Source organism: Fusarium graminearum, chromosome 4 (genome assembly GCF_000240135.3).
Source record: "Fusarium graminearum PH-1 chromosome 4, whole genome shotgun sequence".
Classification (NCBI taxonomy): Eukaryota; Fungi; Ascomycota; class Sordariomycetes; order Hypocreales; family Nectriaceae; genus Fusarium; species Fusarium graminearum.
The window spans coordinates 7,655,341-7,674,084 of NC_026477.1; the positions used below are offsets into that span (position 1 = coordinate 7,655,341).

Below are 18,744 nucleotides of genomic sequence, written 5' to 3' on the forward strand. Positions count from 1 at the left end.
CAAAAATGAACGTTCAAAAACCAGCAGAAAAAACTCGAGAGCAGTCGATTGCCGAGTTCGATGCTCGTACGAGAAAAATCCAACAAGACCATCCAGATGTAGATTTTAAATCTACCGTCATTGAACCCACCATGAATCTCATGTTTGACATCAAGGTTTGTCTTAATACGCTATAACTGATCATGGCTAACTCGTACCAGGAGACCTTGACAGAAAAAGACCGAACAAAACACGAAGAACTCATCAGTCTCATGCTGCAAAATACGTCAGATCCTGAAAAGGCTGAAAAATATCTTTGGGAGGCGAGAAACTATCTCAAACCTCACCCAGAGGTTCTCAAGCTGTTTGACGACATTTACATAAACAAGAGGCCTGTTTCTGTCATGATCTCCCAGTTACACGACGCCATCAACACAAAGCCGAGTCCTCTCAAGGAGACATAGACTGACACAAAGGTGTCTACTATCTAAAGACAACCCCTCCTAGAACCGCTCACATGACGCCCCATCAATAGGGCGCGATGACGAGGTTTTTAGACTAGCGCCAACCAATCATATACCGTCGCTACATGATGACTACTCCATCAAAACATCTTTCCATTTCTTTCCACCTGCATTAACTTACATTACATTGCATATCTCTATCACTATCACTACAAACCCGTGACCTGGCCCGTCATGACTTATAACAACCAAAACCTCTTCACAGACATGGATCTGCTCGATGGTTTCATCAGTGACGACTTGACTCCTTATGTCTCAGACTCTGCACCGCCTTTTCCAGATGTGACCCCCACATTCAACCATGCACAGATCAACCCTGCCAGTCTCACTCCGGGACATACTCAATTATATCAATCTGGCAGTCAACCACAGCCGCAACCAACTCCGGCAAAGGTCGGAGGCCGTTTCACAAGAGAATCAGTTCGAATTTTAAAAAATTGGCTTGCCACACATCAAAATCATCCTTATCCGAGAGAGCCAGATCGAAAAATGCTCCAGGAAGAAACAGGACTTACAAAGACTCAGATATCCAATTGGCTAGCCAATGCACGCCGCAGAGGAAAGATTCCATCTAGTGCTTCATCCCCAGGACACAGCACAAAAGCAATGGATATACCGCCCAGGCCCGGTACACCTGCCGTGAGGAACACATCAGAAATGGATCCGCTCCAAAGATGGGTTGACTCACCGCCTGAAGATGAACCTGCTGCCGTGACAGCCATTGCAAGAGCTGTAGCTTCAGTGAAACCATCATCTGGTATGTTTACCGATGAATAACGAATATCCACTAACAAGATAGGTTCGACGAGTCCATATACAAGACTCTCCCGCACACCTTCAGTTAGAAGTGTTGGAACTTCGCGATCCAGCTCTATAAGTTCTGTCAACTCTCACACCAGCCAAACTTCATTTGGTCTTAATGGCCTCTTCAGTCGAGGCTCTTCTCGTCGCAGAAGACGCGCATACAAAGAAGAACGAAGATCTTTGGCAACAACACACAAAGCCTTCCAATGCACTTTTTGCACAGAAACATTTCGAGCAAAACACGATTGGCAACGTCATGAAAACTCGCTACACCTACCACTCGAGCGATGGGTCTGTAGTCCCGAAGGACCGCGTGGTCAAAAAGATGACAGTTCTGAAACGCTATGTGTTTTTTGTGGACACGTTGATCCTGACGATGCTCACATTGAAAGCCATAACTACTCAGCATGCAAGAACCGACCAGTTCAAGAACGCACCTTTAACCGAAAAGACCATCTAAACCAGCATCTGAAACTCGTACACAACGCAAAATTCGCAGAGTGGCCTATGCGACAATGGAAAGCACCTCCGCCTCCAATTCAGTCAAGATGTGGCTTTTGTAACCTTGTCATGGAGAATTGGAGTGATAGAGTTCATCATCTAGCGGACCATTTCAAAGCCGGAAAGACAATGGCTGATTGGAAGGGCGACTGGGGATTTGAAGCCCATATTCTCGAGCTTGTCGAGAACTCGATACCTCCTTGTAAGTAAGATCAACATTTTGAGAGACGTTTCTGACAAACTAGATTTTATCGAGACGGAAAGAAATAGTCCTTTTCCTTTTGAAGGGAGCAGAGCACTCGTCGAAACACCACGGACAGCGTATGAGTTGCTAAAGTTGGAACTAGCATATTTTATGCAGAACCATTTCTACCAGCACGCGCGGATGCCAACGGGGGACGAAATGCAACTTGAAGCGTGCAGAATCCTCTTTGCTTCCGAGTCTTCGACGGGAGGGTTGGTATGTTGCTCCTGGCTGCGAGATCTAGTCTTTTCCAGCGCGGAAATCTCCCAACAAGCACAATTCGGACCTATGCGAACCAACGCAGAGAGCCGCCTATCGTCAATGGAAATCAGCGGCAAGAATAACATTTTTGAAGGATGTCCTTTCGAAACACAGCTTCAGGAATTTGTACAGGCTAAACAGCTCTTAGGGCTGAGTATTCGGGATGACGAATTACGAGAAGAGTGCTGCATGATTGTCGGTCGTCTTGAAGAAGTCTCAGCAACACCATCTGACTTTATCGCCAACTTTTTTGTAAGAGTTATTCACTCACCAGGCGATTGGTTGCTTCCCTTTCGTCAACGAACAGGTATAGAGTTGATCGATCTTTCGCAATGCCTCAACTTAAATGCCATGATTCAAGATTACACGCGTTTAGAGCAGGAATTAGGCTCCTATCTCAACATGCAACGCGTTATAGGGCTTGAACCAACAGATGAAGAACTTCGTCATCAAGCAAGAGTTATAGTTCACGGAACAGATTCACTTTTGAACCATACAGCTGCAGATGACGATTACTGGCTCGCAGCATTTCGCCAACGACATTCCATCACCACCGACGCCTCGGACACGTGGACCACGCCTTTGCGACCAAATCCTCACATCTTGGCAGCTCAATCTCTAGTCCTCAAAACAAGTACAGCGTTTTTGAACGATCATAATTATTGGCGGTGGTTTACGCAGGAGTTGAGGAGATGGGTGGCTGGGATTATGTCACCTCATAATCCGGCCAGCAGAGTGCCTTCAGATGAAGAGATTCAGCATTATGCAAGGTGGATTAGTTATAACGAGTAAGTTTGCCAGTCTGGGAGATTTGTTATTTGGCTAACGTTTTAGTGATGATCCGTTTAATCAGACTATTGCGGAGAATAAGGATTGGTTGGAGGCGTTTAAAAGGGATGTTGGTATTGATAAGAGCAAGCCTATGGGATGAGTCAAAGATGGTTGAAAACAATTTCTATCGTAGATACTGAGGTACTTATTTGGAATATGCTACTGATTATGAATGCAATATTGTCTTAAAGTTGTACAAACCACCAAATGCTACTAATTGTATGTATCATATAATGAACTCTTCACTGCATGTCAATAAATCAAAGCCAGCCAAGAGCATAAATATTTTGTCCTTGCAAATAAAACATGCAGTTTGTCTAAGGATGAAAATAGATTTATGGTATCATCCGTGCAGCTGAACATTTGATCTGTAGAACCAAGACAAACCACTACTGTGTAACTAACTATTACGTGTAAAGATTGATCAATTGGAGGCTCAGTATCGGCTCCGCCTCAATGAAATATCTCGGCATCCGACATCAACTTGTAATTCGCCTAGACGTTCACGTGCCGCTCACTGCGTCCTTGGCCTACGCAAACACATCAGCATTGGCAAAATCGCGGTGGTTTCCTGTTTAGAATATATGAAGCGACGAATACTGCGTTATAAAATTGTAGTTCTTCTTTTTTTGTTCATGCCTTGGGTTTATCGCGACCACGGCCTTCAACATGACGCATTTTCTCATTATTGGTGTCTTGTACATCGCAAGTGTAGCTGCTTCTGTTTCGAGACAGATCCAACTTGGAGACCTTGAATACTTCATTCCTCCTGAACCAGCATGGAAACTAAAAGACTGGAACGTCTCCGCTCACAATGACGAGTTTACACCTCTCACCGTCGTCGGACTGAGCGGGCTTCCAGCTGATGGACGTATCGATCTTGCTGCTAAAGCGTACGAGAAAGATGATGTGTGGACAAAACATTTCACTCAAGGTATGTAAAATAAGCGAGATATGAATACAGCTAACATTTTAGTCTTGTACATGAAATCAGACTCTGATGAAGCCCACAACGTTTCGTCGGAGTATAACGTCTCAGCAATATACACCGGCACCGAATCAATTCCCCCTGGTCCATACTTTGTCCATCGTTATACGGGCGATGTTTATCGAGCTTATCGGTTATACGTGGATACTTCTCAAGCTTTTATCCAAGTACGTCCTCCCATCAATGATACTCTCTAATCCTGGGCATCTAACGCGATTAGTCAACTTATCAAGACCCCAATGGGACTCATCACCCACTCCGCGCAGGAATTCAATCCGCAGCAGGTCTGACCATTGCTGTCCCATCCCGCCTGTACTTCACCCGTACTAAAAAACAACCACTCGCCGGTCTTCGTATCGGCATAAAAGACCTCTTCGACATGAAAGGAGTCAAAACCAGCTTCGGCAGTAAAGCATGGTACGACATGAGCAAGATCAAGACAGAAACAGCCATCGCAGTCCAGAAACTCATCGACGCTGGTGCTATCATCGTCGGCAAGAATAAACTCTCAGAGTTTGCTTTTGCTGGCATGTTTGTCACAGAGCACATCGACTATCTCCTCCCGGTTAATCCTAGAGGGGATGGGTACCAGTCTCCTAGTGATAGCTCTGGTGGCTCCGCTGCGGCTGTTGCATCATACGACTGGCTTGATGCGAGCTTGGGAAGTGACACTGGTGGTAGTATACGTGGTCCTGCTTCTACGAATGGTGTTCATGGGGGTCGTCCAACGCAAGATGCCGTCAATCTTACTGGAGCTTTGCCTTTGTCTGTATCCATGGATACAGCCGGGATACTTGTCCGCGATCCTCGGATGTGGGCAAGGATCAACAAAGTTCTTTATGACGATGAGTTGGAAGACTATGATGAACTTCCATCGGAGATCTTTGTTGATCCATCAACAAAGTCTGAGATCCAAGACTTGGAGCGAAAGTCTACTCAAGCAGCAGAAGCTGTACAAGGCGTCTTAGATGGACTGTCAAAGATTCTGTCAGCAAAACCTGAGGCTATCGACGTCGACACTCTTTGGAGCAATTCAACGCCAAAGGAATACAATGGTACAAGTCTGGGTGAAGCAGTGGGTTTATTATACAGCAAACTCACAAGATGGGAACAATGGAGCGAGATTGGGAAGGACTTTATTGAAGACTATCAGAATTCACACAATGGATCCCTTCCTTATGTCGTTGACGGTACTCGTCAAGGGTGGCTTGATGTTAACGAGACCTATACTGAAAAGCTACATGAGGAGGATTTGGAGTTGAAGAATACTATTGAGGATTGGGTGGACAAGGAACTTCTAACTCCAGACACGAAATCCTGCTCAAAGGGTATCTACATCTACGTTTCTGTCGCTGGCATGCTTTACAAGCCAGATATAGCCCAAAAGTAAGTATCCCTATTCAAGGACATTCCAAGCTAACAAAAGTAGCCCCTTCAACCCCTCCATTCGAGGCCTCATGGATGAGATCTCCGATCAAAAAGCTACAATTGCGAGACTCAACACAACTGTCAATTGTAATTCGACGCTTGGGTCGGAAAAGGCTTGTGAAGAGTCAACAGAGTCCAAAACACCCTCTGCGACACATATTCCTGTATTTCCAGGTCGACTGGCCTCGGTGGCGGGTATCCCAGACTACTCTATTTCTCTGGGTGCGTTTGATATGGGGAGTTTTTCTAACGTGACACTGCAGAACCAGTCGACTCCTGTATCTGTCAATATTATGGCTGGTCGGGGTTGTGATTTTGTCATTCTTGATATTGTGGAGGCTTTGTATAAGGAAGGGTTAATTAGGGAAGTCAAGAGTGGCGCTATACCTTGAGGTGTATACATAGAAACGGGAAGTAAATATTGTTCCAATAGCAATGACCAGTGGTCCCCATCACTACAGTCTTTCCGAGTCAACGCTACAAATCGGTACCGCCCTATATGTGTGTCATTTTACAGACAGTTGCTACTCGCAAGAAAGCAAAAGGGCCTGCAAATCGTGAACGACTTGACTAGATGATTCATATGAATATCCCCAAAGCTTCTGGATAACAGCCATCGCAGGATTGTCTGAACCAAGAGGACAGTAGCGGTCCTCGCAGCCGTACCAGTCACTAGGATAGGCGTCCATGTTGTCCGAGTCAGCAAAGTCACCCAGCTTCAGTTGCCAATTGTCTGACAGAAATGTGTTACGAGTCGACAAGTCGCCCCAGATGATCTCCATATGATGAAGATGCGTAACACCCTCGGAGAACTGATGCGCGAGTTGAAGTCGAATCAGCTGACTAGGGGGCTTTTTGTAAGTATCGATAATTGTATAGGGAAGGCTGCCGAGTGGAGATCGTTCTACACGTAACGCCCATGCTCTCTGTATTGAATCCTGGCCATTGGGAACGTCAACCTCGGGACCTAATCATTTGAGGATGCGATCGTGCTGTCCAAGAGTCTCGTAAATGTCTGCTTCTTTCCTGATGCTTTCGTTCGATTCATCGATATCCTTGCCTGGTCCTACGGCCTGTCTCCGTTTATACCAGACTGTTCCTCATTTTAGAACAAAGGGGCTGTCTTTGGCCAACTCGGTGTTGCTATCGTTGTCGACTGCATAGACAATGCTATTTACAGTCTGCGCAATGATCTGTATCTTGCCATCTGCAATCAATGGCGGTGTCATGGCGCGACATGTGATATCGTATTGTTTATATATGGTATTTCGCAAATTGTAGAGGGTTGTAAAAAGAATGCATGCGATGCAGTCGGGAATTAACCCAGAGCAGTGCGGACAGATGTTGGTCCGAAATGCGGGGCGACGTTCGAACTGTGTTTCACGGCTTCTGGTGCTGTAGCTTAATATGTGAAGTCATGTTGATGAGTATATGGTCTTTTACGGGCTATAGCAGGTTTGTAACAAGGAAACAGGGGGTAAAATCCAGGCAAATTCAACAATCTCAACTACATATAAGCTGCCACTTCAGCATCGGTTACAAAATGATAGCCACCCCTGCATTTGTAGCCACCAGCAACCCTATCCCAGTCGTAGTTATTCTCGCACTTGCCCATCCGCTTAATAGCTTCCTGAACCGATTGGTTCTCCCTCTCAGATTCCTCTAGATCCTTGTCTTGTTGTCTTATCTGATCTTCCGTCACCCTAGTAACATTGGATGTTGATGCTGCTTCCTTAGCTGTCGGTTTGTCCTGCAACCCAGATTCCTTTGGCTTAGGATCCTTATCTCCTGTGGGATTTGGATTATCTTTGGTCACATTCTCCACCTGGTGTCGTGCATGAACCACACGTTTGGGTTCCGACGTCGCTTCAATTGTTGCCTGCGTCGGCTGGGTGATATCAGTACCCTCAGGGGCTGCCCGGTCTTCGCTGGCAGGCTCAGGGACAATCTTTCTCACTGGAACTCCATTTCTGCGGGTCTCTTCGAACATAAACCTGATACATGACATTGCTGCCCCTTCCGTGAGCTTCCAGTGGTAGGTACGCCCAGGATCTCGGCTGGCTGCCAACAACAACTCATGGTCCCCCTTTTGAACCATACGAATGCTGAGGGTCCTAGCAAGCGAGGCATTTCCCCTGCCCTCGAACATGGTAAGAATCGATATTGCTTTTTCAAACATTTCCGTGGCGGTCTGTGAAGCAAAAAAGGGAGTTTGTGCGCCAGGTACGGTAGCCTGAATGAGTCTGTGGAGCAGATTCAAGCTTTCCAGAGGTGTCAAGTCTCGGAATATGATGCGATCTGGAAACATGGTCCCAAGCTCATGCCTGTCGCTCAAAAGATCATCCACTGGCTCTGAGGGCCCTGTCAGAATGATCGCCATTCTGCCAGAGTAGGTCCGCACAAATGACGTGAGTTCGTCGAGAGCCTCACTTGAGTAGCCACCTTTGGCAATCAAGTGGATGTCCCGGATAATTAGAACTCTGCCAAAACCACTCTCGAGCAGCTTTCGAGTCTGGGGCATAGTCTGTCCTACATGCTGCCCGATGAAGTCTTTTGCCGATCGGAGCACAAACTGGTGGGCTGGGAGCAGGCCAATATCACGGAATAGCTTACCCATATATTTAGCCACCGTTGTCTTTCCAGTGCCTAAAGAAACACGTTTGTCAGCGTCTACAAGCTCAGAATGAGAATATTGCAACTTACCTGGGGGTCCCTTAAATACGAAGGTTCGTGGAATATGGCGGTTTAACTCGCGGTTCAAAGAGCTCGGGAAGTACCTTTCCAACTGCTCAATAACCGAGTCGGATATATGGCCACTGAGATCAAGTCTGCAGTTGACCACGTTACCTGTTGATACTCCCTGGGGCCGCAACCATGGATCAAAATCTTCAGGTTCCAGGCGGGGTTCAAAGTCTTCGTCATGATTCTGATTTGACATAAGTCGCTCCTGGTTTCGGAAAACTGCATCGGATACCAAAAGCTTTACCTCCCTTGCGTTGCTGAAATCTCGGTTGCACTTGTATCGCGATAGCAGGTCAACCGCAGCATCCAAAGCAGCTGGTTCATAGTTGATCTGGCGGCCCTTAAGATCGAGCTTGAGAATCTCGCGCAGTTCTGGGTCTGAGAAATCAGGAAATCGGAAAGGCAGGTCAGCCATGAACCGACCTGACAGCCCAGGGTTGCCGTTTTGAAATAGCGACTCCATCCTATCCTCATATCCCAACAAGAGAACGCATCTGTCGTCGCCAGGATTACCCTGCACCTCTGCAACAATGCTATCAAGCACAGCAGTTTTGTAAGAGTCTCGATTCACCGTGGCATCGCCGGGATCAAGCATGTAGGCTTCGTCAATGATTAAGACTTTGCCCAATGTTGACGCGAGAATGGCCCGCGTGTTAGATTCGGACCTGCCGACGGCATCACCGATAAAGTCTGCTGGAGTTTTGATAACCACTGGATTTCGTAGTTAGCTGCCGGAAGAGAAGCCAAAATACATTGAACATACCGTCTCCTTTGCTTAAGAATCCAAGCTCAGCAAGGATCTTGCCGTACAGTTTTGCAACTGTAGTCTTGCCTGTCCCCGGCGAGCCCACAAATACACGGTTGAGTGAGTGGGTGTAAGGTCGTTTGCCCCTGAGCTCTCTTTGGTAGTTGGTGTCTACAATCTGGAACATAATCTCAACCGACTTCTTGACCTCACTCAACCCAATAAGCGAGTTCAATTTGGCCCAGGACTTGCTTGTCGCTTTCAGATCTAGAGGTCTCTGTCCAAGCAGGTCTTCCTTGCTGAAATACAGGCGTTGTTGTATAGTTGGACTGGCGAGTTGACCAACTCTATGGGCTTGGCGCTGGCAAATTCTTTGGAAGTAGTTGCGGACCGTTCGAGCATTTCCAAAACCGCGTCTCGTGCGACCTTGGGCAATACGACGGACGACTGCATCCATATAACGGCCATCAGGGTTGCCCTCAATTTTGACCTTGGAGCGATGTTGAGCGAACCGCGTGTTGAAGAAACTGAGAAGAATAGAATGAAGCTGAGTATTGGAGAAATCCTCAAAGGACAGGACCTGAGGAATGCGGCTGCTGAGTCCGTCATTGTGGGCAAAGAATGGTTCAAACTCCTCCTTGTAGCCAGCAAAGATGAGGACCCATTTTGGGGGACTTTTGTCCATCTCGCCGAGGATAACATCGAGGACCTGTTTTCCAGCATGGCTTGAGTGGGATGAAACAAGCTGATAGGCTTCATCCACCAACATCACGCCGCCATACCCGTCCTCGAAAGTTTCGATGATATCCCTGGCTCCATTGGATCCAAGCTTGGCACCTGTGGTCTCCAACACATCGTCCGACTCCAAGACACCCATAGACTTGAGGAACTTAGCATACAGCTTTGCGACTGTGGTTTTGCCTGTCCCCGGGTTCCCCTGGAATAAGGCGTGAAAGCGGTCGTCGGCTGTGCTGATGTTAAGAACTTTACTGTGCTGTACGTATAGCCGGAGCTCTTCGAATTGGGTCTTAACGTCGTCAACGCCCACGAGGGCGCGTAACTTCTTCATCACCTTGTCGGTAGAAAGCGTGTCCTCCAAATCTTCGGAACCGTCCGAATCTGTCAAGGGCCCAGTATCAGAAGCATCTTTACTTTCCTTGTCCTCCTCGCCGTTTTCCTTTTCTTCCTTGTCTTCCTTACTTTCTTCATCTTCCCCATCCTCACCCTCGTCATCTGAACCTTCTGGAGTTGGGACTTGAGAAGAAACGGGAAGCGTAGATCTACGACGAATGCCGACAGGGATATCAAGGAAGGGCTCTAAAGGTGGCTGGGAATTGTGAGAGGAATCGCCATGTTCGGGTCTTTTGTGCATCTGAGTATCATCACCATTGTTCAGAGATGGGGAATCGTCTACGAATCCAATGTCGTCGCCCACAATAGACGGTAAGGGCTGAGAATTCATGATGATTTGGCAAAAAGGTATTCAAAATTGGTAAAGTTCACAAACAATGGCATAAATAGAAGTCGACAAGGGATGGCAAGCCCGATTTGAGGGTAGTCTTGGCCAAAATTCCTCATGGGCGGCTTAGGTGCTATGCGGTCGCCTTGGGTGATCAATATCTCTGACATTCTTGCCTTGCCACTTGGCTTGCAGACGTGCTGGGGACGGCTGGAGACCGGTGTGATCATAAGCAATCTCTTGCCTCGCACATACCCTGCCCAGCTGAAAACCTGCATTGATCAGTCACTGGGGACCCATTCTCCCACCTTCCAGCTTGCTTCATATCCCTGTGGTTGGTGGGGAGCGGGTGGCTCCGTGCATAGCCCACTCCATGGATCTACCAACATGTTACTCCGTATCTAATTCAGAAAGGACCACTCCCCTCGCGACACGGAGTCGCCTTGGCACCAGCCTGCTTATTGTGCCTCCCTCCCTCTCATATCTTGCACCTTGCAGGATACGTTCCAGTTAAGGCACGATCGTCACCCTCTCTGAGCCACCCGGTGATAGTTCCCACCTTGTCACCATGTCATGCTGCTACATATAAGGACGGAGATTGTAAGACAGCCAAGGCCGTCACCCAAACTTCTCAATTGACGATAAGCTACAAATCACATAACCAATGGCTGATAACTCCGTAACGGATTACGTCTCAGCAGTATGCTCGGCAGTTGCTGCAGTCATTGCACTAGTCACGGTCGTGACTGTTGTTGTTGCAGTCAGACAACTGCTCACAGAGCACCGAGCCTATTCATCAGGTCTATCCCAGCAGGCTTTGGGGCCCTGGCACGAAAGGGTCAGGACAAAGCGCCTCCTAGGACTTGTATGTTTTCTTATAACCCCTGGTAAATCTGCTATCAGGCTTACCCTATCCATAGCAACAGGAAATCAACACGCCAACAATCACCATACCTTCACTTCTGAAAGTGAATTGGAACCCTCAGTTTTCATTTCCGGGCGTTGCACCTTCAGCCTCGGAAGATAGCACGGATCCTGAGAAGGCTCTCGCCAAAGCCAGTTGGGTGAACTTTCTTGCAGCCATTGGTGTGAAGCCGAATGATCAAAAGCTTTACCAAATGAGTGCGCAACCCAACTTGATCAATGGCATTGTTCCCATGCGCTGGGAGGGGAAGAGTCTTGTTGCAATATGCAGTATCCTTGGATTCCAATCATCAGAGCAAAAGCCAAGTTTCAAGCAGCCTGTGAATCTTCCAATGCAGTGGTTCGGCCCTTTGGGGTACCTTCAATTTCGTGAAGGCCCCAACGGGTGCATTGTCGAATTTCGAAGGAGGGCTCCCATTGCCGACCAAATCAGTTCCGACGTCCACAAGTTCTTCAAGTCCATCCGTCAGCAGACCGAAGAACATAGTTTCGTCGCACGGCTATGGCGATCTATCAATGGCATGATGATTGGAGATAAAAAGGCCCTTTATCTTGGAGGCTCGGATGATCGGTTCGAGAGGCGCGCCAAGCGCCTCGGGGCTGGACAGAACTTCGAGAAGACAGATACAAACGACACACGTCCCGATTTTGACGCTCTGATGAAGAGTAAGACTCCAAACGTGGCGACACCGCAAACCTTGACCGTTGCGCCAACTCCCGATGCTACTGTCAAGAGGGGGGAGGACAATGACCTGTTTGATGAGTTGATGAAGATTTCTTCAAAAGAGGACATCATGAAAACGCTCCAAACTCACAGCTATCGAAAACGTAAAGAGGTATCGAAATGGGAAAGCGAACTAGATGCAGAGCTGGGAGGGTTAAGGGACTTGCTACGCAGAATGGAAGAAAAGAAGTTGGGGAAGATGGAGGTCTTTGTGCCGTGTGACGGCCTACTTTCCGTTGTCATCCAAGGCGAACTCGCCAACAGTCGTGGCTTGAGCATCGGGGACTGCTCGGAATACAGCCGGGCATATGTCGACTTCGAAGACGTCAACCAGAAAACAACACCGTACCGCCTCGGAGATTTGTTCATGGACGAAACCCTTTTGAAGTTGATGAAGGAAGCCATGCGGTTCATAAAGCCAGACGGCTTTTACTTCACACCAACCAAGTGGCTAGCCTCCGATGTTGCTGAGGTTTACCGGCATGTTTATCGGGTTTGTGAGAACCCCAAAAACGAGGACGACGTGTTACTCCCTAAGGTGAGTTTGCACGATTGGCCAACATCTTGCAAGGACCGTGGAATATTACATAACGTCATCACGCTTTGCAACACCTTTCAGCATTTTCGCCTTCATGGCCATGCCCAATATACGATCAGGGACATGGTGGTAATCGGAAAGGCATCGAAATCACTCCCCAAAGTGGATGATCTTGTATGGTCGATGCTGATATCGCCCGATCTATACAAAGACTTCCACAGAGCATTTAACAACAGTGTTAAAGAATTGAAGGGCCCTGAGAGGTGGAACTTCCTCAACGCCGAAGTCACTTGCAGTGGAGGCGTTCTCAACTGCACAGCTTTGATGAGAGGATGTGGGATTTCGAGAGACGGTGAGACCAAGTATGCCACCACCGGCAGTACCCCGCCAGCGCAGGCAGATCCAATGGATTATGCTGTCCCATTGTGCTCGGACAACACATTCACAGGATCGCAGGTCTTGGCCTCATTTTTGGACGTACTGGTTACGCACTTTTGGGTGGAGAAGAGTTGGATCACAGATGTTGAGTCATACGATCATGTAATCCCTCAGACTATCACTATGTGCTAGTGTAGATCCCTGAGACTGAACACTCTCATTCCTTTCCGCTGTTTCTACCGTGATCCACTGTTGGTTAGACAAACCTACCAGGCCAGATCAGACAGTCCACATTGGGCACGGCTGCAGAACGGGCAGTGAGACTATGATCATATCATGAGTAAACATAGCCCCGTCCAATGGCCTCAGCGAATCTAGACCGAGAGGCTGTAATATATTGGAATGTCATGTGTCGCCAGCTAGCAACCCCATTTTGGACCCTCAGCGTCATGCCTTATCATGGATGATATGGAATCGTTGCCCGTCTTTACACATCCACAAGTCAGCTTATGAACTGCACTTGTCACTTATACCCCAGATCCCTGCCTGTCTTGCAATCAATCAAGGAAGTATTTCGTAGTTCCCAAAGTTCCAACGCCACAGTTCAGGGATAGCTGCAAGTCTCAGGCGGCCCGCGTAGTCAAAGCGTGCAGATCTATTCCTCTCGGAACCAGGGGGTTGAAAATGTAGTCACTTCCTATTTCATCCATCCCCGATGCGCCTGTAAGACCAACAATCATATTAGGTAGCACAACATCAATGCTTCGCTGACAAGTAAAGACATAAGCGGTCGCATTGAAAACATAACAACCCGCGTCAAAGATAGTTGGAGTGGAGCCCAGTATACGTGATAATTGGGCTGCAGAAATAGCCTTCTCCGAGTGATATGTCACTTATTAATTCCGCGTACGCCCTGCCATCTCCATTGATGCATTGTTCTCTCGCAAATGCGTGTCTCGGTTTGTTTTTTTGAGGCTGAAAGACCGTTTCAATTTAGGTAAACTTTGAGTCATTATTGTTTGCAGCATCTTGTCGAGTTAAACTGCATGAATCATTTAGAGTTCTTTCTATATACTATTGAAGTAGAACAGCAGACTCTCTTAGTAATTTCGCAGACTTTCCAAGAATTAACAGACCAGTATTCTGAAAATGGATGAGTGATGATGGTGCTTGTGGTTGCCAAAAGACAGAGAAAGAGCGAATTCTACTCGATGAAGTGCTAGATAATGCGTATTTATAGACCTTCAGCTTACAGTATGAGTCCTTGATATACTAATTCATGGTCAGTTGATACAATGATATCAAGTCGAGACATTGTCGCTTGTTGCGGTGGGTAAAGCCAGCGATTTTAGAAGCGTGACATTACAACAACTATCTAGGCTGAATGCTCCTTTGGCTATTTTGTTTTGGCTAGGTACGTATGCCTACTAATATAAAGAGGTTCCCTGACAGGGCTAGAGGGTTGCGATGCTGGTAAGCAGATGAGAAAACGTAGGGAGTGTTGGTCTCTTTCTTTTTTTTTTTCTTTTTCCGTGGGACCAGTTTATACTGAACTGTGATGCCACTGAAGCGAGACCATAATGAGGCAAGCTGATGAGGAGTTATATAACAGTACTATCGCTGGTTCCAACCGGTCTGCACCTTGTATGGGCCGAGATGAACGCTACAAATTTTAACCTTACTACAGGCAGCTTTCATTGTCATTTAGCTTTTTCTTATAATTAAAATATAAATCGTACACTGTTGGTCGTGCTATTCCCAATCTGCTAATATCATGAAGTTTTGTGTCTGTTAGTGGTTTCCTGACTCATCAACCAACAAGAAAAGAGAAGGGAAGGTGCGAGTGGATCTCCGCCCTTCCTGGACATGTCCGAGTCTTCGCCGTAATGTCTCTTACCTTTTCATCTTTTATTCTCTATCAAAATGGACGAATCGAACAGGGATAATACTTTATTTTCTGACCTGGATTTCTCGCCATTTGGTATCGAACCAGAAACAATCTCTCCAGGCATTCTTCAGACCTCTGCTGCCCCGCCAAAAATCGGGAACCGCTTCTCTTCCGAAAGCGTCAAGATCTTAAGGAATTGGTTTGCGGCGCATGAACGGCATCCGTACCCGAGTATCCAAGATGTGCAAGACCTCCAAGAACAAACCGGGCTCAACAGGCAGCAGGTCACCAATTGGTTTGCCAACGCCAGACGACGAGTAAAGGTTCATTTATCGAGACCGACATCGCCCATGTTTCGCAACGATGACTCGGGAAACTCTTCCGGTCATCATACACCCATCGATACCCCTAGACGAAGACCTACGCCTGCGCCCTTTGAAGCCATGAATCCTCTCCAGCGATGGGCCAATTCTCCCCCGGAACATGAAGCTGCTACCGTGGATGACATTTCTCGGGCTGTGGCGGCTTTCGGAAGACAGGGTCGTACGAGGAGCAACGGTTCGTCGATTAGCAGCAGAGGAACATCAGTATCCAGTCATGATTCCGGATCTTATAGTTCTGCCCATTCAAGGCAGTCATCGAATTCGTTCGACATTTTCAAACGCCACGGCCGCAGACGACGTACAAAGATGAGACGACAAGAAGTGAGAACAAATCTCCTTCAAGCCCAAAACACATATCAATGCACTTTCTGCACGGAAACGTTCAAGACAAAATACGATTGGCAGAGACACGAAAAGTCTCTTCATCTTTCTTTAGAGAACTGGGTATGTTCACCAAAAGGACCAACAGCAATGCATCCCGAAGAAGGACTTTTGTGTGTGTTTTGTGGTATGAAGAATCCCGACAAGACACATCTCGATGGGCACAACCAAAGCGCATGCATAGAAAGACCACACGAAGAGAGGACATACCACAGAAAAGACCATCTTCAACAACATCTGCGGTTAGTCCACATGTCCAAGTTTCTGAAATGGCCTATGGATGAATGGAAAGTCATGACCGAGGAGATTCGATCGAGATGCGGTTTTTGTGGTGTTAATCTCACGACGTGGGCGAGTCGCGTGGACCATTTGGCAGATCACTTCAAAGCAGGCAACACGATGGAGCATTGGAAGGGTGATTGGGGATTTGAGGCCAAGATCATCGATAGGATTGATAATGCTATGCCACCATGTAGGTTTCCCGAGTTTTGACAGGTTTCGGTATACTGACCTCCAGATCTTATACATCACGAACGAAACTCGCCTTTACCATTTGCCGCTACAAAAGGGCCCGCCGACACACCAACGAGCGCGTACGAGTTGATCAAATTGGAACTAGAATATTACATGCAAAACCGTCACCAACACGATATGCCCGATTCGGAACTTCACTTTGAAGCGTGCTCAGTCATTCTAGGCGCTGAAGTCATCTCTATCAACCCAGCATCTTCGTCTCCATCCTGGTTGTGGGATATATTCATGTCGGCTGCCGATATTGCCAACCAAGCTCGTCTCCGTCCAACGAAACAACTAGCTGAATCACGACTCAGTCAGTTGAAGATCAACGGAAAGGGAAACATCTTCGAGAATTGCGAGTTAGAAGCTACTTTACAACAGTACATGGCGGCGCATGTATCCATGGGTCATTTCCCATCAGATGCAGAGTTACAGCAAGAAGCGTGCAATGTTCTCAGTCGAACAGAAACATCCTCACCAAATCCATCAAGGAGATTCCTTGATTTTCTGATGAGATTAGCTTGGAGTTCGACTGGTTGGCTCGCCCCGTTGAGACAGCGCGCTTCGGCTTTGATGTCGATGGCGAATGAATCAATGGACGATTCTTATTTACTATGGGGACAGACTGATACGGCAGTGCCGATGGATTCGTCCATGGAGTTGGATATTTCACTGGCACAACCATGGATGACAGAAAACAGATCATTGTCCCCAGAGGGTGTACCTGAAATACCTACGATATCAATACAGACGGAAACAAGAAATTTGATCAAGGATAAAGTTCGAACAGCAACCCCATTCTTTATAAACGACAACAACAGCTACCGAAGGTTAAAGAGAGAATTGTCAAGATTCGTCATGACTACAATGTCGCCTAATAATCCAAATCGTCATGTTCCATCCGACGATGAACTCAAATACCAAGCAAGATGGATCTTGTACGACGAGTAAGTTCCGTGCTCCTTACAATTTCACCGCTAACAGCCCAGTGATGATCCATGGAACCAAACACCAGTCGACAATGCAGAATGGCTGCAAGAGTTCAAGCGAGATGTCGGCCTCCAAACTTAGCGAGAAATTGGACAAGCTCCCAGATTCCTAACAACAGGCTCACTTTCGATGGAAATGTCAAAGTCAAAGATATCCATGGGTATGCCCAGCGTGGTACAAGCGTTGGGAATGTCGACTATGCCAGCAATAGCTCCTCTGATTGGTGCACAGGACAGGAGGAGATAGATTTGTTCGCCGGAGTAGCCTAGATAATAATTAGCAATCATTACTACCACAGAAGAGCGTCTTACCAAATTGTTTGAGATATTCTATCGCACGGAGACAAGATTGTCGGTAAGCAATTGTGGCATCCATAAAATGCTGCTTTCCTTGCTCGTCGACAGAGAATCCCTCAAATGTGAGATATCGCGACGGACTAAAGGTAGGTCCCATGTCGCCTGGTCGGTACACTGGACTCTTGAGACCTCTCGACTTGACTCCACCCTTGATAAGGTCGAATTTGATAGTGATGATGCCAGCCTATAATGTCAGAAGGAGTAATTATGAGGTTCAGAAGACTTACCATTTCGATAGCACCGCAGAAACTAATCTCACCATCACCCTGGCTAAAATGAAGGTCTCCAACAGAAAACTTGGCTCCAGGAACATGAACGGGGAGATACGTCTTTGATCCCCGGGAAATATTGTTAATGTCACAGTTTCCTCCATGCTCAGGTCTGCCGGGAATAGTTCTCGCTCCCTCCTTTGCGATCCTAGCCATAACATCACCTTTGGCTAGTCCACCATGAGCATTAATCTCATTGGGAGGTTGAGCAAACACTTTATCAGGATGAGACCCAGCCATTGAAGTAGCTAGCTCTCCCTCACGACGGTTCCACTCCGCCAGGATTTCCGCAGATGGCGCACAGCCAAGAATACCAGGGTGAATCAATCCCGGGAATCGAACACCGGGGATATGACGACTGGAACAATAAACACCGTCGAAATCCCAGATTGCTTTGGCTGCATCGGGATAATGCTCGGAGAGGAAACCACCGCCGTTATCCTTTGAAAAGACTCCTGTGAAACCCCAGGGCGAATGATCAAATGGTTGGATATCAGTGATGTTGACGACGAGTAAATCACCAGGTTCACTGCCTTTTATCTCAAAGGGTCCAGTGAGATAGTGGATCTTTGTGAGATCGACATCGCGGACATCATCGGCACTGTCGTTGTTTCCGATTTGGCCGCCTGTCCAATCGAGACATTCAATCTTGACTGTCTCCCCTGGTTCAACGGTTGCAATGCTTGGAACTGATTTGTTAGAGTGGTTCTTGATGGAGAGAAAGAGACCTACCCTCTGGGTGCCATCTGTTGTGTAGATGTGGTTGCTCAGCGGCGGGGATGTCGAAGGAGACGGACTGTGCGGTTCTAATTTTTCGAGACATTTTGGTATTGATGATGATTTACTACTTGATTCAATTGATGTACTTATAGAGTGAATTCAAATGGGATG

At 47.2% G+C, this 18,744-nt stretch overlaps 7 protein-coding genes across 7 annotated transcripts; 5 read left to right on the plus strand and 2 right to left on the minus strand.

Annotated features, from left to right (window-relative positions):
* Positions 1–5: 5 nt before the first annotated feature.
* On the plus strand, positions 6–443 carry FGSG_13507 (uncharacterized protein; the record flags this gene model as incomplete). The annotated part of the gene is made up of 2 exons (XM_011330447.1): positions 6–155; positions 201–443. 2 exons carry the CDS (start codon positions 6–8, stop codon positions 441–443), a joined length of 393 nt encoding a protein of 130 aa, XP_011328749.1.
* A 234-nt stretch (positions 444–677) lies between these two features.
* Positions 678–3,244, plus strand: FGSG_09047 (uncharacterized protein; the record flags this gene model as incomplete). Its single annotated transcript, XM_011330448.1, has 4 exons — positions 678–1,260; positions 1,303–2,010; positions 2,156–3,101; positions 3,148–3,244. 4 exons carry the CDS (start codon positions 678–680, stop codon positions 3,242–3,244), a joined length of 2,334 nt encoding a protein of 777 aa, XP_011328750.1.
* A 569-nt stretch (positions 3,245–3,813) lies between these two features.
* Positions 3,814–6,752, plus strand: FGSG_09046 (uncharacterized protein; the record flags this gene model as incomplete). The annotated part of the gene is made up of 7 exons (XM_011330449.1): positions 3,814–4,078; positions 4,139–4,299; positions 4,353–5,518; positions 5,562–5,782; positions 5,994–6,061; positions 6,301–6,417; positions 6,741–6,752. 7 exons carry the CDS (start codon positions 3,814–3,816, stop codon positions 6,750–6,752), a joined length of 2,010 nt encoding a protein of 669 aa, XP_011328751.1.
* Positions 6,753–7,046: 294 nt separating this feature from the next.
* On the minus strand, positions 7,047–10,509 carry FGSG_09045 (uncharacterized protein; the record flags this gene model as incomplete). The annotated part of the gene is made up of 3 exons (XM_011330450.1): positions 7,047–8,206; positions 8,264–9,013; positions 9,066–10,509. 3 exons carry the CDS (start codon positions 10,507–10,509, stop codon positions 7,068–7,070), a joined length of 3,333 nt encoding a protein of 1,110 aa, XP_011328752.1. The 3' UTR covers positions 7,047–7,067.
* Positions 10,510–11,170: 661 nt separating this feature from the next.
* FGSG_09044 (uncharacterized protein) lies at positions 11,171–13,262 on the plus strand (the record flags this gene model as incomplete). Its single annotated transcript, XM_011330451.1, has 3 exons — positions 11,171–11,371; positions 11,493–12,692; positions 12,774–13,262. 3 exons carry the CDS (start codon positions 11,171–11,173, stop codon positions 13,260–13,262), a joined length of 1,890 nt encoding a protein of 629 aa, XP_011328753.1.
* Positions 13,263–14,993: 1,731 nt separating this feature from the next.
* FGSG_09043 (uncharacterized protein) lies at positions 14,994–16,828 on the plus strand (the record flags this gene model as incomplete). The annotated part of the gene is made up of 4 exons (XM_011330452.1): positions 14,994–15,785; positions 15,858–16,194; positions 16,240–16,618; positions 16,759–16,828. 4 exons carry the CDS (start codon positions 14,994–14,996, stop codon positions 16,826–16,828), a joined length of 1,578 nt encoding a protein of 525 aa, XP_011328754.1.
* A 193-nt stretch (positions 16,829–17,021) lies between these two features.
* Positions 17,022–18,676, minus strand: FGSG_09042 (formamidase; the record flags this gene model as incomplete). The annotated part of the gene is made up of 4 exons (XM_011330453.1): positions 17,022–17,493; positions 17,540–17,768; positions 17,812–18,542; positions 18,586–18,676. The coding sequence occupies 4 exons, from the start codon at positions 18,674–18,676 to the stop codon at positions 17,306–17,308; spliced, it is 1,239 nt and encodes a 412-aa protein (XP_011328755.1). The 3' UTR covers positions 17,022–17,305.
* Between the last annotated feature and the right edge of the window lie 68 nt (positions 18,677–18,744).